The sequence below is a fragment of the Lepus europaeus genome, chromosome X (genome assembly GCF_033115175.1).
Source record: "Lepus europaeus isolate LE1 chromosome X, mLepTim1.pri, whole genome shotgun sequence".
NCBI classification, from domain to species: Eukaryota; Metazoa; Chordata; class Mammalia; order Lagomorpha; family Leporidae; genus Lepus; species Lepus europaeus.
Window position 1 is genome coordinate 31,967,631 of NC_084850.1, and position 18,424 is coordinate 31,986,054.

Below are 18,424 nucleotides of genomic sequence, written 5' to 3' on the forward strand. Positions count from 1 at the left end.
TTTATCGTGAAATTGATTTTATTAACATTATTACCAGTGATAACTAATTCACTGAATAAGTATGATTAGATGAAATGATATAGAATACCCAATTAGAGATTTTAAATGCCAGCTAGCACTTATTGCCACTCGAAGGTAGGCCAAAACAGGAAAGGACAAAGGCTGGCAGGCAACAAGGAGAGGAGGAGAGAAGAGGCAAGAAAGGAAATTTAAACATCTTGGAAATGGTGATTCCAGGGGGAAAAAAAAAAAGAGAAGATTGAAGTTGCCAAAATGTGATTTATGGGTGTAACTGTTTCAAGTGACTTGATTAGGTTTTGAGTCTCCTTTGACAACACACCCTTTCACTGTGACAGAGCAGGGACAAAGGTGATGGTTCCTGTACTATAAAGTAGGAATTAGCAAACTTTAAAATGCATCTCTCTTTATATCCCCAGAATAATCTGGTATTACTTCTGTCGATCTTCTTGCCCTTCCTATACTGTCATACATTAAGGTAGTAGCAGTGACAGGCATTTGGCACAGCAGTTAAGATGCCACATAGGATGCCTGCATCCCACATCATAGTGCCTGGGCTCCAGTCTGGGCTGTGCTTCCAATTCCAGCTTCCTAGTACTCCGCAGCCTACAGGTGATGCCTCAACCGCTTGGGTCCCTGCTTGCATTGAGTTTTGGATTCCTAGCTTTAGCCTGGCCTAACCCTGGCTATTGGAGGCATTTGGAAAGTGAACCAGAGGATGGAAGCTCTCTGTTTCTCTCTGTCCTTCAGAAATAAAGGTTTTAAGACAGCAGATTTTTTTCATCTTAACATGCAGAAGTTTTGTGAAACTAATTTGACTTTCTCTAGAGTAAGTGAAAGTTATATCATTTTCATGCACAATGGTTTTTATCCGTTAGGGGGAAGAAAAAAACCACAATTATTTTGGTTATAGCTGTGGTTGCTTAAACGATTTCTTCACTGTTAAAAAAATCAATTATTGTTTCCTAACTTTCCTCTACGTGGTCATTAATTCTGTCTTAATTTATGAGACTTCTCTGGGTTATTTTTTGAAGACTTGTGGGGCTACAATTTTGTATTACAGGAAATCTAAGTCTTTCAGTGCCCTAAAATCATTCTTGTCAACTTAATTTTGAAAATTAATTTAAATGTATTTTATAATCATTTAATAAGATGCTTTAGTCTTAATGCATTTGAACAAAATTGCCTCTTTGGGGCTGAAGTTTTCAAATGCTACTTAGAGGGACAGAATGCAATTTTAGGCTTGCGCTTCCAGGTGGCTACATACTGCCATCTCGTGGTCATTCAAATGCTTTAACTAGTCAAATTACTCTCTTCGCTTCTTCAAATTGGGTATATATCATGACTATTTTTCCTTTGAAACACAGTCAATCAGAATGATAAAAGTCCTGTAACTCTGTTATTTGGACTAATAGTAAATGGACTTTTATCCTGTAGCAGCACTGTGGACATTAGACACACTCATAAGCATTGTTTTATTGTTTTTTTAAAAGATTTATTTATTTGAGAGGTAGAGTTACAGACAGTGAGAGGGGAGAGACAGAGAGAAAGGTCTTCTTTCAGTTGGTTCACCCCCCAGATGGCTGCAATGGCCGGAGCTGCGCTGATCTGAAGCCAGGAGCCAGATGCTTCTTCCCAGTCTCCCATGCAGTTGCAGGAGCCCAAGCACTTGGGCCATCCTCCACTGCTTTCCCAGGCCATAGCCAAGAGCTGGATTGGAAGAGGGGCAGCTGGGACTAGAACCAGCGCTCATATGGGATGCCAGAGCCACAGGCAAAGGATTAACCTACTGCGCCACGAAGCTGGCCCCTGTTTTATTGTTTTTGAACCAACTGATAATAATACCCACCCAAAGTGAAAAGCAGCCTCATGATGGCTAAATTGTATTCTAGCAACACAATATTTACATTCATGAAACTTCTGTTCACATCATTCACATCTTTGCTATTGGCAAGAAGCTTTAAAACAGATCAAGACAGCTGAGCATCAGCCCCACCTAGGAGCAGATTCAAGCAGTGGTTTATTGCAGGCTGGAGGGAGAGAATACAATAATGATGTGCTGTAAATGTTTGGCAAGGCTGGCATAGTGACTGGAAAAGGCATGGCCCAGGCAGGCTGATACTAGATAATGCATGGAGACCATATGGTGATTGTTCTTGGCCCACATGACAGATGTCACTTATTGGTGGAGAATTGACAGTAGAGTGGAAAGGAGCTAAGAAGTCTGACTTTCAGCATAGAGATAATGAAAAGGCATCTTCTACCCTGCTGTCCCCTTCTACCTTACTGCCAATTTGATAGGAAAATTCCCTGCTGGTTCTATTGAGTTCCTCTTTGGTCAAGGGAAAGCGTTCTCACTTCATGTTCCCCAGGCTCACGCAGGATTTCCAAGGCCCCTGTATTTCAGGAAGGTTTTCAGAGGTCACAACAGTGGCAAGCTGGAAGTGGCCACAGGTGAGGAGTTGACAGGAATTCAGCACCCACCTCTGGATCCTCAGCCATAGTGTTGGTAGGAGAGAAAGAAAGAAAGAATGAACAAGCAAGTAACCACTGACTTTGACACGCAGTTCAAACTCAGTAATCTCAGAAGGGTAGGGAAGATATGCAGTTTCCAAAAGCACATTCAGTATCAGAATATAATTTCATATTTAGAAGATGTAACTGCATATTACATGTTTATGCAATTCACATTCATAAATATGTAAGTTATTTATATTTAGAAAATGAAAAAAATCCCCATTTTCATAACATAATGTTTAGAATATAAAGCTCAGTTAAATCCTTTTGCTTGATAAGGTAATTCTCAAGAGGAGAGCATTAAAGCTCCTTTAGACTCTCTAAAAGATGAGAGTTAGGGGCAAGCATTTGGCCTAGTGGCTAAGGTGCTGCTTTTGGTGCGTGCATCCCATACCAGAAGGCTGGGTTCAACTCCCAGCTCCACTACCAATTCCAGCTTCCTTCTGGTGTGCACCCTGAAAGGCAACAGGTGATGGTTTAAGTTCTTGGATCTCTCTCTCTTTTTTTAAAGATTTATTTATTTTACTTGAAAGTCAAAGTTACACAGAGAGGAGGAGAAGCAGAGAGAGAGGTCTTCCATCCGCTGGTTCACTCCCCAATTGGCTGCAACAGCCAGAGCTGTGCCTATCCGAAGCCAGGAGTCACGAGCTTCTTCCAGGTCTCTCACACGGGTTCAGGCGCCCAAGCGCTTGGGCCATCTTCTACTGCTTTCCCAGGCCACAGCAGAGAGCTGAATGGGAAGTGGAGCAGCCAGGACTGGAACAGGCACCCATACAAGATACTGGCACTGCAGGTGGCAGCTTTACCTGCTACGCCACAGTACTGGCCCCAAGTTCTTAGGAGACCTGGATTGAATTCTGGGCTCCTGGCTTCAGCTTGACCCAGCAGGCATTTGGTGAGTGAACCAGCACTGGCAACTTTTCTCTATTTCTCTCTGTGTCTTTATGCTTTTCAAATAAATAAAATGAAAAAAAAATTTAAACATGAGAGTTAAATGTTAGTGAATCAGTGTTCTCTGTAAGACAGTGCTTTTACATAAAATTAAAATAAGATCAACCAATGCTTATGAAACACCTATTACATACTAGGCATCATTCTTCAACATATAGCTGTTTCTGAAATAGTAAATCAGTTGCAGGAAAAGGGGTTGCATAACCAGAGAATTATTCACTCATAACATCATGCTTCCCTTCCATGAAAATGTAAATTCAAACATTAATAAAGCATGACTTGCAAAATAATAATACTTTGTAGCTTCACAGAAAAACACCACTATGTGAAGTCAATAACTTTTTGGCTTTGTTAAGGCACTTTTGTGGCTGAGTTAATACATGAAGTGCCCTGCCCTTGGTTTACCTCTCTGCAATCCACCTTCACATCGAAGCAGCAAGGACCTTTCTAAAATACCAACTTGACAGTTTCTCCCAGCTCCACGGTACCCCTTCCCTCAACTGGCTTAAACCCGTCAATGGCTCTCTGTTGTCAACACACTTAAGTTTGAATTCCTTAGCATGACTTAGAACACTCCACATGATCTGAACCCAGCCCGGCCCAGCTGTTCTCATCTCCTGCCACTGACCACTCCCACCCCATTGTCTGCCAGTTCCTGTCATTCTCTGACAAAGCTATGTTCTCTTTCATATCCAGACCCTCATAATATTGTATCCTCTACTCGGAGTACTGTCTCTCTTCTCCCACCCTATGTGCCCAACCCCTAGTCATCCTTTAGGTCTCAGTTCAGATGTCACTTTCTCCAGGAAGGTTTCCCTGGCCTCTTAAGTCTGGGTTATCTGCTCTTGCTGTCTCCCAGAAGCACTCAGTACCAGCCCTGTGATAGCACACTTCACACCACGTTGGTTTGACTACTTGCTTTCAATTCCATTACCCCTTACTAAGTGATGGATGGATGAAGGTGTGTTTTCTTTAATGTTCTCAACTTTAATGACACATTCTATGTTATTTTGCTTTTGTCTCATTTCAGTCTGTGATGCTTCTCTTACATAGCCAGCGGCGTTACATCTTTGAGTATGACCAATCGGATTGTCTTCTCTCAGTCACCATGCCTAGCATGGTGCGCCACAGCTTACAAACCATGCTTTCAGTGGGCTACTACAGGAACATCTACACCCCACCAGACAGTAGCACTTCCTTTATCCAAGACTATAGTCGAGATGGCCGACTCCTGCAGACCCTGCATCTGGGGACCGGGCGCAGAGTTTTGCACAAGTACACCAAGCAAGCAAGGCTGTCGGAGATTCTCTATGATACCACTCAGGTCACATTAACATATGAAGAGTCTTCTGGAGTGATTAAGACAATACACCTGATGCACGATGGATTCATCTGCACAATCAGATACAGGCAAACAGGTTTGTTGTGAAAAAGTGCTGATGTATACAACATTAGTATTTTCTTATGATGTTTTTACTGACTACAGTCTGAGAAGCACTGACCTTTATGCTTCCAAGCCAACGACTTTTCACTTTAGCTATCAAATTATCTTCTATGGAAAATTTAAAACACTTGTAGTCTACATGAAAGTCTATTCTTTAAAAGACATATAGTGCATTTCTCTTTCTCTTGGCTTTCAAGAAAGTTGAGATCTACAGATCTGGTCTAACTGTATGCCTGTTCCTTCTCACCACCAAAGCTTCCTAAAGATGCAGCTGCAAGATATGAGTTTCACTGAAATGAGCTCAAGCCCTAGGTAATCTCTATAAGCCTCAGATGATGACAAACTATCTTCAAAAGTCAGAACTTTCGAATATATCTCATCTGTTGGGTGTATAAAAATGCCCAGATCCAGTTACTTTAGCACTGGGCTTTGTCAAAACCTGACCCTTTGACTTTATAGCAAAGGTTAAATGAAATGAAAGCACCTTTGAAAGCATGTTCATTATATCAGTTTTATCACCCCAGGCTACTGGATGGAATATTACTTCTGTGGTTTCTATAATTAGATTATCCTATAATGATATAATATTTTTAATTTTTTCCATATTTGGTGACTACCACTATGAGAATATATAAGGACACTTCACAAAGTTCTAAGAAAATGGAATGAAAAGATAAGTTTATTTGGGTGCCCAAATTTCCAAACCCAAAGTTTTTTCATGATACCCATTTTCCATGAACTTTTTGAAGACCTCCCCTCTTGTGCATGGAATTCAAAAATGTGTAACACTAAAAGAAACATACCTTTCCATTTCCTTTCTCCATGAAGTTTTTGGATCACCTTTGTAAGTCTATAAGATATGTCCAGGAATTAGGTATCAGAAGTCATTCTCCACTATTCCATTTTGAATGTAAATGCATCAATACTGAAATAACACTAGACTTTTTGATTGTCCCACATTTGATCACCTAGTTCCTTTCTCATTTTTAATTTTGATTCCTACAGGACCTCTTATTGGACGCCAGATTTTCAGATTCAGTGAAGAAGGTCTTGTGAATGCACGGTTTGACTACAGCTACAACAACTTCCGTGTCACCAGCATGCAAGCTGTGATCAATGAAACCCCTTTGCCCATAGATCTGTACAGATATGTTGATGTCTCCGGTAGAACAGAGCAGTTTGGAAAATTTAGTGTCATTAATTATGATTTAAATCAGGTCATAACTACTACAGTGATGAAGCACACCAAGATCTTTAGTGCCAATGGACAAGTCATTGAAGTCCAATATGAAATCCTAAAGGCGATTGCCTACTGGATGACTATTCAATATGATAATATGGGCCGTATGGTAATATGTGACATAAGGGTAGGAGTAGATGCCAATATAACAAGGTACTTCTACGAATATGATGCTGATGGGCAACTTCAAACTGTTTCTGTAAATGACAAAACCCAGTGGCGTTATAGTTATGATCTGAATGGAAATATCAACCTCCTAAGCCATGGAAATAGTGCTCGTCTTACTCCTCTCCGATATGACCTCCGAGACCGCATCACCAGATTAGGAGAGATTCAGTACAAAATGGATGAAGATGGCTTTCTGAGGCAGAGGGGAAATGATGTGTTTGAATATAATTCTAATGGTCTGCTGCAGAAAGCCTACAATAAGGCTTCTGGCTGGACTGTACAATATTACTATGACGGGCTTGGGCGACGTGTTGCCAGTAAGTCCAGCCTAGGGCAGCACCTCCAGTTCTTTTATGCAGACCTTGCCAACCCCATAAGAGTGACTCATTTGTACAACCACACGAGCTCAGAGATTACATCTCTGTATTATGATCTCCAAGGTCATCTTATCGCCATGGAGTTAAGCAGTGGTGAAGAGTATTATGTAGCCTGTGATAATACAGGTACCCCACTAGCTGTGTTCAGCAGTCGAGGTCAGGTGATAAAAGAGATATTATACACACCTTATGGTGATATCTATCATGACACTTACCCTGACTTTCAGGTCATCATTGGTTTTCATGGAGGACTCTATGATTTTCTCACTAAGTTAGTACACCTGGGACAAAGAGACTATGATGTTGTCGCTGGTAGATGGACAACGCCCAATCATCACATATGGAAAGAGTTGAACCTCCTTCCTAAGCCATTCAACCTCTACTCCTTTGAAAATAACTACCCAGTTGGCAAAATTCAAGATGTCGCCAAGTATACCACAGGTATTTAAACAGTGTAAAGCTTTCAGCTAAACTTGAAATAACTCAGTACTGTTGATTTTATCACAGAATCTCAATGTCTTTGTAAATATGCTTCCTCTTCCTGCCAGTTAGCCCACAGGTTCTTGTGCATTCACTTAGTTTTCTAAACTGAGCAAACCATGCAAGTTAACGTAAACTGTAAAGCTTTCCATCCCACTACATTTTTTTCTCCCCCTCTACACTGTGTCTCTCTTTAAAGCTTGTATAAATAATATCATAAAAGGAAAATTCAGAATTATGTTGCATCACATAAACATAATATCACCATCAATGTGACTTTAGCACCACTACCACATTAAAAGTTCAAGGCAGGTGTTGTGGTGTAACGGGTTAAGCCGCCACCTGCAATGCCAGCATCCCATCTGGGCACTGGTTCGAGTCCCAACTGCTCCACTTACAATCCAGCTCCCTGCTAAGCAAGGGAAGATGGCCCAAGTCTTTGGGCCCCTGCACCCATGTGGGAGACCCAGATGAAGCTCCTGGCTTCTGCCTGGCCCAACCCTGGCTGTCCTGACGGTTTGGGAAGTGAACCAGCAGATGGAAGACCTCTCTCTTTCCTTCAAATAAATAAATAAAAAAAACACTACCGGCCGGCGCCGTGGCTCAACAGGCTAATCCTCCGCCTTGCGGCGCCGGCACACCGGGTTCTAGTCCCGGTCGGGGCACCGATCCTGTCCCGGTTGCCCCTCTTCCAGGCCAGCTCTCTGCTGTGGCCAGGGAGTGCAGTGGAGGATGGCCCAAGTGTTTGGGCTCTGCACCCCATGGGAGACCAGGATAAGCACCTGGCTCCTGCCATCGGAACAGCGCGCTGCGCCGGCCGCAGCGCGCTACCGCGGCGGCCATTGGAGGGTGAACCAACGGCAAAAGGAAGACCTTTCTCTCTGTCTCTCTCTCACTGTCCACTCTGCCTGTCCAAAAAAAAAAAAAAAAAAAAAAAAACACTACCAAAAAAAAAAAAAAATTCAAGGCAGTAACCTGAGCCTAGCTCTAGGATTATTTACAAGCAGAAATCGTTCCCTGTAGAGGAACGATCATGTATTTTACAGTAGGTCATAAAAGGAGGGAGTTTGATCCCTAACTTCCCATTGCCTGAACATATTGAAGGCATCTTTCATGTTTTCAACAACGATTGTGAAGTATGAGCTTTAAAAGTTTTTTTTTCTTTTTCTTTTAAATTTTCTCTCTCAGACATTGGAAGTTGGTTGGAGCTATTTGGTTTCCAGTTACACAATGTACTTCCTGGATTTCCCAAACCAGAATTAGAAAATTTGGAATTAACATATGAGCTTCTACAGCTTCAGACAAAAACTCAAGAGTGGGATCCTGGAAAGGTGAGCAAAGTTTTACCATCTCTGTGTAACTGAAAAAAAAAAAAAAAAAACAACACAAGAGCATGTAATACCATGAAATGTTGTTTAGATACATTTGCTTACTTATTCTTGAGTCTATTTGAATATTCACTAAACGGTCATGACTTATGACAAGGTAAGGAAAAACTCCCATGAGGAAAAGATCAGGAAATTGGGGCTTTTGATAAAGTGATGACTAACAAACAAGAGGAAAAAGAAACTGAACTTTTAAAGTTCTGCAGCAGGTTACCAAGGGTGATTGTGGATTCTACATAGGAAAGAGTACTCACTAGGAAACATAAAAAATGAAATGTCTTCACAGGATCTTACTCATATGTGCAATCTTGAAAATAGGTGATCTCATAGAAGTTAAAAATACAGCAGTGATTACCAGAAGCTGGGGAGGGAGGATTGTTTGACAGGTACTAGGTTATAGCTAGGTGGGAGCAAGAAGTTCTGGGTTCTATTGCACAGTAGGGCAACTATAGATAACATTAATGTATTATATAGTCCTCTATTAAGAACACTAGAAGATAGGATTTTTGGAGGTTTTCATTATAAAGAAATGTTAAATGTTTGGGAGATCAGCATATTTGCCTTGATTGGACATTATACAATGTATGCATGTAACTGATATGTAACTCAATATGTAACTGATAGTATCTCAAAAGTATGTATACTTTTCATATGTCTGTTAACATTTTTAAAATGTAACAACAAAATAAGAAAGGACTCCCCCCCCAAAAAAAAATCAGATTTCCAGCTGTAAATAATTTAGGATGTGGTACCTTAGAACATGGGTTGACCAGAATAAAATTATCTTAATAAAATATATTATTGCGATGAAGCAAACATAATACTACAGGGATGAAGTCTTTGAACCAAATAGGAAAGCCAAAATCGTGAATATTTAACAATGATTTCATCTGGATAATGAGGTACAAAAGAAAACAGAAAAACCTTTTTCTTTCAGTGGAAAGAAACAGGACTACCTACATTTGTAAAAACAATGGTTTTAACAAAATAAAACTAAAATTTGGGTGGAGTCTGAAACTTATAAGGGAAAAGAAATTCTAAGTAGATCCCATGGGCTTATCCTTTTTTGAAAATACACAAGTACTTTCTATAATTTAAAAAATCCTTATTAAACAAAACATTGAAAATTGCTTGACACTTCATAATGGATACTTAGAAAGAAAATACTTATGAACTTCTATGTAAATATGTTTGAGAACTGCCAAAAATAAAAAAAAGTTTCTTCTAAAGTACACTAAAGATGTGAGTGAACTTCTTGCTTCTTTACTGTAGATATTTGTAAGGTGACAAACAGCTGAAAGTTAAAGACATGCACAGGGTGTAGCTCTATTTCCTCACTGTACCTGATATATTACTCCAGATGCAGCAATAACATCTAGTCAATGTCAGTTGATTTGGCAAAAATTAAGTGTTTGGGGGGATCTGAACCCATTTCAAGCACTTTCTAGCTCTGAAATTCTATGATATCATCTGCATACATTTCCTTATGTTTGCTTCAATCAAGATATAAGAATGATAAGTGATCAGGCACCTGTTAGTCTTTTCTTTTCCAAAGGCCTGGTGAGAAGATTCCAAATTTGGCTTGCTTTCAGATCACTCACCAAAAGAGAAGGAAGCAACCTTACAAACCTTTCCTTCCCACAATCCCCAGGTGTCTGACAGGTGTCTAACCCTGTGCCATATTTGAACTGGGCCTTTCTTGTTTCCTAGACTATCCTGGGTATTCAGTGTGAGCTCCAGAAACAGCTAAGGAATTTCATTTCCTTGGACCAACTTCCCATGACTCCCCGCTACAATGACGGACGGTGCCTTGAAGGAGGAAAGCAACCACGGTTTGCCGCTGTCCCTTCGGTTTTTGGAAAAGGTATAAAGTTTGCCATCAAGGATGGCATAGTAACAGCTGATATCATAGGAGTAGCCAATGAAGATAGCAGGCGGCTCGCTGCCATTCTCAATAATGCTCATTACCTGGAAAATCTACATTTTACCATAGAGGGGAGGGACACTCACTACTTCATCAAGCTTGGGTCTCTGGAGGAAGACCTGGTGCTCATCGGTAACACTGGGGGGAGGCGCATTCTGGAGAACGGTGTCAATGTCACGGTGTCCCAGATGACCTCTGTGTTGAATGGGAGGACTAGACGGTTTGCAGATATTCAGCTCCAACACGGAGCCCTGTGCTTCAACATCCGGTATGGGACAACTGTGGAAGAAGAAAAGAATCACGTGTTGGAGATCGCCAGACAGCGTGCCGTGGCCCAGGCCTGGACTAAGGAACAAAGACGCCTGCAAGAAGGGGAAGAGGGAATTCGGGCATGGACAGAGGGGGAAAAGCAGCAGCTGCTGAGCACCGGGAGGGTACAAGGTTATGATGGGTATTTTGTTTTGTCTGTTGAGCAGTATCTGGAACTTTCTGACAGTGCCAACAATATTCACTTTATGAGACAGAGCGAAATAGGCAGGAGGTAACAAAAAAAATCTCTGCCTTTGCGTCACCAAAGACTGCCTGTTTTTAAAACATAAAACGGTTTATTGTATTGGTTTTCTAGATCAGAACTCTGTATATGTAAATATGGAGGAAAAACATATCCAACTGCCTTTCAATGTGACGGAAGATGGTATTTTAATATTGTTTGTTTAAACTCTTTACGAAATGAGATTTTTAGTTCTTGTGTGGCAGTATTCAAAATAACACAAGTAGAACTCCAACAGCTCAGAGTTTCCGGAAAGCACCACTTGAAATTCGCTGAGCCATTTGTATGTTCAGAGACACAGAAGGAACCCAAGGTTCTCTATCTGGATTGTGACACCGGGTTTCACACGTAACTGTTGGCAGGTCTTGCAGAGGCGGTGCAATCGCACCAAAGACTGCCAGCCCTGTCACATTTTCCAGATCTGTGATAGGAAATTTAAAAAGAAATGTAAAACGTCCTCAGCCACCATCTCCTAGAATCAGGCCCCGTTTGCCCTTCCTCCCCGGTGATTCCTCCTTGCTCGTTCAAGTAAATGCCATGTTGTTGTGCTGTGTTTCGGCGTGTGCGGGCTGCGGTCTGTCTGCCACGCTTCCCAGGAGGTGTGGTAAGCAGCCTGAAGAGCCACTGTTCGCGTGTGTGGACGTGATACCAAAGCAGCTGGCCCACGTGACCTCTCTCACACAACCTGTTTTGACCGAGTTCTTTTTACCCAACTGTCCAGCTGTTTGGGCATCATATAAACATAGCTTTTAGTAACCTGGGTAGGGATTTCTCATTTCTATATAAGGTGTGTTTTGGTCATAGTTTCCCATTAGTGATTCAGTATTTGTACACTAATCCAATGGTTTTGTGCACGTGAAAGGTAATTTACTAACAAGTATGATTCTGTTACCACAAAACAAAAAAAAAAACAAAAAAAAAACACAAAACAAAATCAAAAAGAGGCTTTAGAAGGCCGTCGTGCCTGGGATGCTGATAAATAGGTTTACTACTACTGCAGACATTCGTAAGAGCCAAAACCTTAAAAGAAACCAGACCTAGGAGTGAAGTGAAAGACCAAACCAGATCTCACAGTAGTTGTCACATTGTTTCAGCCCACTTAGATTTATCTTTCAAACCTGTAGTTTGTCTTGACCATCTCCCAGCCACATTCGGGAAATTTATTAAGTGAACCCTTTCCAACCGAGGACATTACAACTGTGTATGGAGAGGCAGACTAATTTTTACTAACTGAATTCATACAGCTAGTTATTTTAGTTCAGTCTTTACCCATTTGTTTTTATTTCATCGTCTCTCCTGCCTAGGAAAATGACTATTTTGTCCAGGACAAGTTATCTGTTGTGCGATCATTTCAAATTTGGAGAAAGGTCAGGATTAGTGTTACTATCAGGCGCAGTTGCTCAATCTCTATGAATCCTACAGGAAAGGAAGCCCCTTAGTGAGCTGGGAGATTTGTGCCTAGTGACAAAGAAACAGTTTGTAGAGTGCTGTGTAATTGTAAGTTACCACAGACAAAAATACACCACAATGTGGCCTGGAGAGAATCCCCCTGAGCCAGCTTCTGCACTTTCAGCACCAAGTCTGAACATTTGCTGTGTCTGAAGGAGAATTTATGATGGAATGTTAGTTTGGATTCTTTCCAGCTACTACCTAAGTGGCCTTGCTTTGTGATGACAGTCCCTGAAAATCTGCAAAGTCAGAATCTAGGCTCCTGTTAAGGTGACTCAAAGCACACAGAGGAGACTGAGGAAAAGCAAAGGACCTCAACAGATATTAGGGGAGAGGGTATTCAAACATTTCATTTTCAAAACCTTTAGGTTGGGATAACAACATTCTTATTCATATATTGAGAGAGACAGAGAGAGATCCTCATGAATGCATTCCTCTTTGTAACTGCAAGTGCACTAGCTCAAGATATTGCTAATCCAGACAAAAATTGTAGTATTGAGTTTTTCCCGAATCAGGCTTGGCACAGTATTTATTCCAGATGGAACTTTAAAATGACTAACAAACTTGTTGAAAATTTGAATACCTCCACATCAACCTCGAAAATGGACCTTAAGTTTCTAGAACCTCTGATGTTCTTTTAAATAAACGGAAAAATAATTTGTGAACTGTATATAAAGAATACATTCATACGTGTGTCAATGTATTTTATCACTAAATCAAGATATCAATATTGGAGTCTATTTTGCTTATATTTTAAACAGTTATACTCTTTTGCAATTCACTGTTACATCATTGTCAAACTGCTTTAAATATCCATTAGAAACATGTATTTGAAGCGTTTACTTAATAGTAATTACCTTGAACTGTGCATTTCTAGTTTGTAATACACATCTAGTTAGTTTGTGCCTTTAGTTTCTTAAAGTTCTATTTGTATTATATTCAGGAAATGCACTTTTTGTTAGCGGTTTTAATACTGCCTTGAACTATTATTGTTCTCTTTACAACTCCTAAAGTTTTTTGGGGGGAACAAGGAAAAAAACCAAAATGTTAGCACTAATGAGTAGTAAATCTAAGAGAACCATTTTGGCATTTCTCAATATGAATGTGGAGATATTAAACACTTCCAATTCGGCTGAATAGAAAGAACAACTTCATTGCCTTGTAGCTCTGAAGTCTAAATTAATGAAACAGCAATTCACTTGCATTTACTGATGAAAGTCAGTTTTAAGAGAAATACATGAGTTTCTTATACCCAGAAAACAGGTGGCTGACACTGCACAGCCACACACCACTCAAGTAAGTTAAAGTGAGAGCACAGCAGTTGGATTCTCCTATGAAGAACACTGTGGGATGGAGGCAGGGAATACTGCATGGTTGTTCTTTTTCTCCGTTAGGCCTATTTTATTTGTGCTATTTTGTTTTGTTTTTACTCTTGCACTATATTCTAGAGATCCAAATGAGCTGAAAATTCAAAGTCTAACAAACATTTAAATATGCTTGTTTGTAGTTGTCATTCTAATCATAATTGACTAGAAGCATGACTGCAGAAGGCAAGGAAATAAAGCTGAATTCATACTTTCAACAAAACACCATAGAAATAAGTCTATGTTCTATTTTAACCCCTCAAAATTATGTATAAAATAAGCGTCTTTACTGTCAGTTTATCTAGAAGACCTATAATATATAAACTACACATATATAACATAGTATACATAACATAGCCAAATGTATGAACACTTGACAATGCATAATTTGGAATTCACTTGCTGCCTACAGAGAGGTAAAGATTATGTTATGATTTTCATGCGACTTTTCTTTTTCATTACTATTGACACAGTTTCAGGCACTCCATCATATTACTTTGACTCTTTTCTTTCTTTCCTCTTTTAGAAATATGTTTTAACCAGACCAGGCCCCACTGTAATATCACCTGAGAAAGGGCAAAGTTTTTGCACTTATAAAGATATGTTCATGGAAGGGCAATTATAATGGCATTTGGTATAAATGGAAGCCAAAATACAGTAACCAAGTATTGATAGAAATTTTCAGAGAGATTGGAGTGTATTATAGCTTATGGAAAACACATAAGGCTACAGATTGTACACAACATTCTTGTTGGAACTCACATACACATAGCTAACCTAACTAGTACTTCAGATCTCACACTGCTTTTCCACAGCCTTCTGTAAGGTTCTTTATTCTGCAAACAAAATAAAAACAAATAAAAAAACAAACAAAAAATACAAAAAATAAAAAAGCAAAGCAAAACAAAAAAAAAACACAGAAAACAAAAATAATTCAATCACAAAATAGTGACTATTATTTCAGTGTGTCCTTCATGTGAAAGCTCTTAAGGACCAAATATATTACTGTGTGTAAGAAGTTACTTCCTAAACAGTAACTGAAAATATTTAGAGTTAAACTTGCTGTGGATTTTGTCTTGGCAGTTGTCATCTTACATTATTTGTCAAAGGAAATGTGTTTGGCAGTTAAAAATCTTTCCTTAGATTTAGTGGTGGAGTTTAACCTCTTAAATAAATGTTAGTCTATCAGATTGTGTCCTTGAAAATATTTTACTTGTATGAATCATGACAATGTCTAAATCTTTACTATTCTTCAGGCGAAAGTATCAGTAAGAGAGAAGGAGGGGGAGAGAGGGAGAAAGAGAGAGAGAGAAGTATAGCCTTTATGTCAGAAAAATATTCTTTTTAGCTGCTTACTTTCTCATGAAAAGTAAAGATGTTTACAGTGTATGCCAACATTTTCAGTTTCTATATAACAACAGTTAGAGGTTCTAATCATACTGAAATTGTGTTACAATGGCCTGAGCCATGTTGCTAGGAAACAATAGGTTCCAATTTTGTATTCCTGCTCTCATTCCTGTGCTGAAAAGTGACTGGATACTGTACAGGTTCATGTTCTCTGGCTGCAGTTAAATGGTCTTTTGCATTTTGCTCTGGCTTTCAGGCCAGAAGCATGCATTTTTCTACAAGAGCATCACAACAACATGCTGTAAATATTTAAAGTCAAACATTATGTGTCGATATTTGAAAGAAAAGTACTTTGAATATTTCATTTTTAAAAAATAAAATTGCAAATGAAAATGGTGTCCCATTTTATTCATGCGCCAAACTGCATTTTTAAGTCAGCCTGGTCACCCGAGATAGGAAAAGTGAGTGGCTCCCTAACAGGGAACAATGAAACCATGTCATTGAAAACGTTTTGAAAACGTAGCTGCAGAGAGGCCCTGATCCCAGGTAGACGTCTCTTCATTTTGATGTTTCATACAAATATGATCTCGGACACAAATGACCGTTTAATAAACAAAGAAGAGTAGCTGCTGGAAATGTAAATGCCTCTAGGCTATGACTTTTCCAAAGGTTTCAGTGCCCCCTTCTGCCTGCTTAGCAATAGAAAGGAAATTTTTTAAAAATCGCAAAAGAGGGATAAGGGAAAGCTAGGAGACCAGGGCACCCAAATACATGAGCAAAAAGAAAAAGAAAAAAGGACGTTGAGAGGGGCAAACACAAAAGATGAATAAAAACAACAGTTATTGTAAGAGCCCACATCCCAGGCAATTACAGTCACCATGGGAGAGTTATTTTCCATATGAAGTTGTATTTACAAGTGATACTGGAAAGCTAGCAAACAGATTTTAATCTGCTACGGGGGGACACATGTAATCCAGAGAGCCCGTAGCTGAAATTTGCTTGGAATGCTAGAATTTATACCACTTCACAGCACCCTGCTGCTGTGTTCTTCAGTGATAAGGGATATACAGGTACAGTGAGGAGAGTCATGGAACAAACAACACCCTTGATTGTCTCAACATAACCCATCATCCAAAACAGTAGGGCGTGTGGGGGAAGACTAGGGTGTTAGTATCACCTGGGAATTTCTTCTTCAAAATGTGCAGCTCACCCCACCCTCAGAGTATTTTAAAAAAAAGACAAGAGGTCCTACACTGACAGAATCATTAAAGGAAATGAGATTTTTCCGCATTTCTTCTCCATTCACTTTCCCTTTTAAAAATTTTCAAATATCAATGCTATTAAACATTTATCAATATTACTACTTTAAAGTTTTATAATTGCAATTCTTTAATAATCTGTGAGGATACATTATTCCTATTTGGCTGACATACTTAAGGTCACATAGATAATCTATGACAAAGCCAAAAAAAAATTCAGGTCTCATGCATTCCTGCTTTTATGCTCTCTGTCCAGTATTGAATATGCTATTGCCTTTTGCTGCCTTGTGAGAGAACAGTTCAATTTCTGTGTGTTTGCATGTGTATGTATATATGCAAGCAAGACATATATGTTAGGTTGATAAGCTTTATCCTGTTCATCAGGCTTGTTACATCTTAGTACATTTTTAAAAATAAGTCTATTTGTAAACCTATTGGTAAGAATTCAGCCTTTTACTACAAGTTTGGCCAAGACTCCAAATTATGAAAGTGTTCAAAGTGGGTAGTTTCACTTCACTCTTAGCCACACAGTGCAAGGTGATAGTAACCCATTTACTACAAGGGCAAACATAGGTGGTAAAGTTGAATTTATAGCATCCTAACAAGAAGACTAGGCATCTTATAACCTTGACATGCTTAAGGGCAAATCTGTATTTTACTGTTAATAGACTTTGGATTCTGAACTCAATAAAGTGAATCAAATAAAATATACGCTGATGTTAAAACATTCTTAACAGATTTTATAGCTAGTTCTCACATTTTAATTTTCTATCTATTCTACCAAAGAATATCTTAAATTCAGCCTTGTATTTACACAGGAGGACTTAATCAAAGGCATTCTCTGTAGACTTATTCTACATATGCACCATTCTACCTATGAACAAAGGTTCCCTGTCTGTAACAGCCAAACAGACAATTACCTAAGCTTGTCCTCACTCACCTTATCTCGTAAAAGCAAATTTCAGAGGAAATGAACAAGTATTTGATAAGCTGTCATGCTCCTGGTGGGCCTGCTGACACACTTTTTTTTCTCCAAAGAGAAGTGTAGGCTTGGAAATATATGTGCATTTTTCTATCTTGACTCAGCATCTTACAGGTATATGTTAGCATGGCAATGTTTCAGATATGGCAAGGATGTGACCTCTCTATAAAGGTGCAAGCTATTATGTACTGGGAAACAGCAAGTTGTGCATGTTGGGAAAGAAAAAGTGAAAAAAAAAAGTTGATGAATAAAAGGCCAGCCAAAGAAGACAGGGGGTGGGCTCATCAGCTGGCAAATCTGACAATAGCACAATCAGAAAAGCACTTACCTTTCCAGGGGACCCGTTCAATAAGATAAGTAAGATGGCCTTCATCAATGCTTTATTTCCTTTATTAATAGCCTCTGCTCTGCATATTTTCAAAAGGAGTATTTTAAGACAAATTAGGTAAATGAAGCTTTCAAACACTTTATTAAAATGTGAAAGACCATAAATGATTCAAGATAGCTGTTTTCAAAAAAAAAAAAGCTCTCATAAAAGAACATGCAAACATGATTCATGTGTTTAGGATTAATCCAGAATGAGCACATTCAAGAGTAAAAATTAGCTACACATTTTATAACTTAAACTCAAGCTTCAAATAATTAAAAAATAAGAAACACATGCATTTTTGTCTCGAAAGTAGGCTTTCTGGAATCCTTTACAATTTAAAGTGATGCTCTTAATTCAAGAAATAGCAAACCATGCCCTATACCTTATTGTGGCTGTACTCCACCTTGTGCACTCCCACAGCATCGATGTTCAGTGTTCACAAATCGGACCTTGACAGCACATGGGGAGTAGTACTGTCTCTCAGCAGTCCATTAATTATTAACCAGCCCACCAATACGCATGTACAACCTGGAATCCCAATTGATTAGTTCACAATAAAGCTCAGCCTTTTCCAGTAGGCCAGAAACCACAGTATTTCT

At 39.3% G+C, this 18,424-nt stretch overlaps 1 protein-coding gene across 1 annotated transcript in view; it reads left to right on the forward strand.

The window, feature by feature from the left end:
• TENM1 (teneurin transmembrane protein 1) overlaps positions 1-11,624 on the forward strand; it is an 893,298-nt gene extending 881,674 nt beyond the window's left edge. The window contains exons 31-34 of the mRNA XM_062183627.1: positions 4,517-4,904; positions 5,936-7,156; positions 8,384-8,526; positions 10,291-11,624. Coding sequence (XP_062039611.1) covers positions 4,517-4,904; positions 5,936-7,156; positions 8,384-8,526; positions 10,291-11,049 — 2,511 coding nt within the window. The 3' untranslated portion in view covers positions 11,050-11,624. The remainder of the gene's footprint in view (positions 1-4,516; positions 4,905-5,935; positions 7,157-8,383; positions 8,527-10,290) is intronic.
• Positions 11,625-18,424: the final 6,800 nt, after the last annotated feature.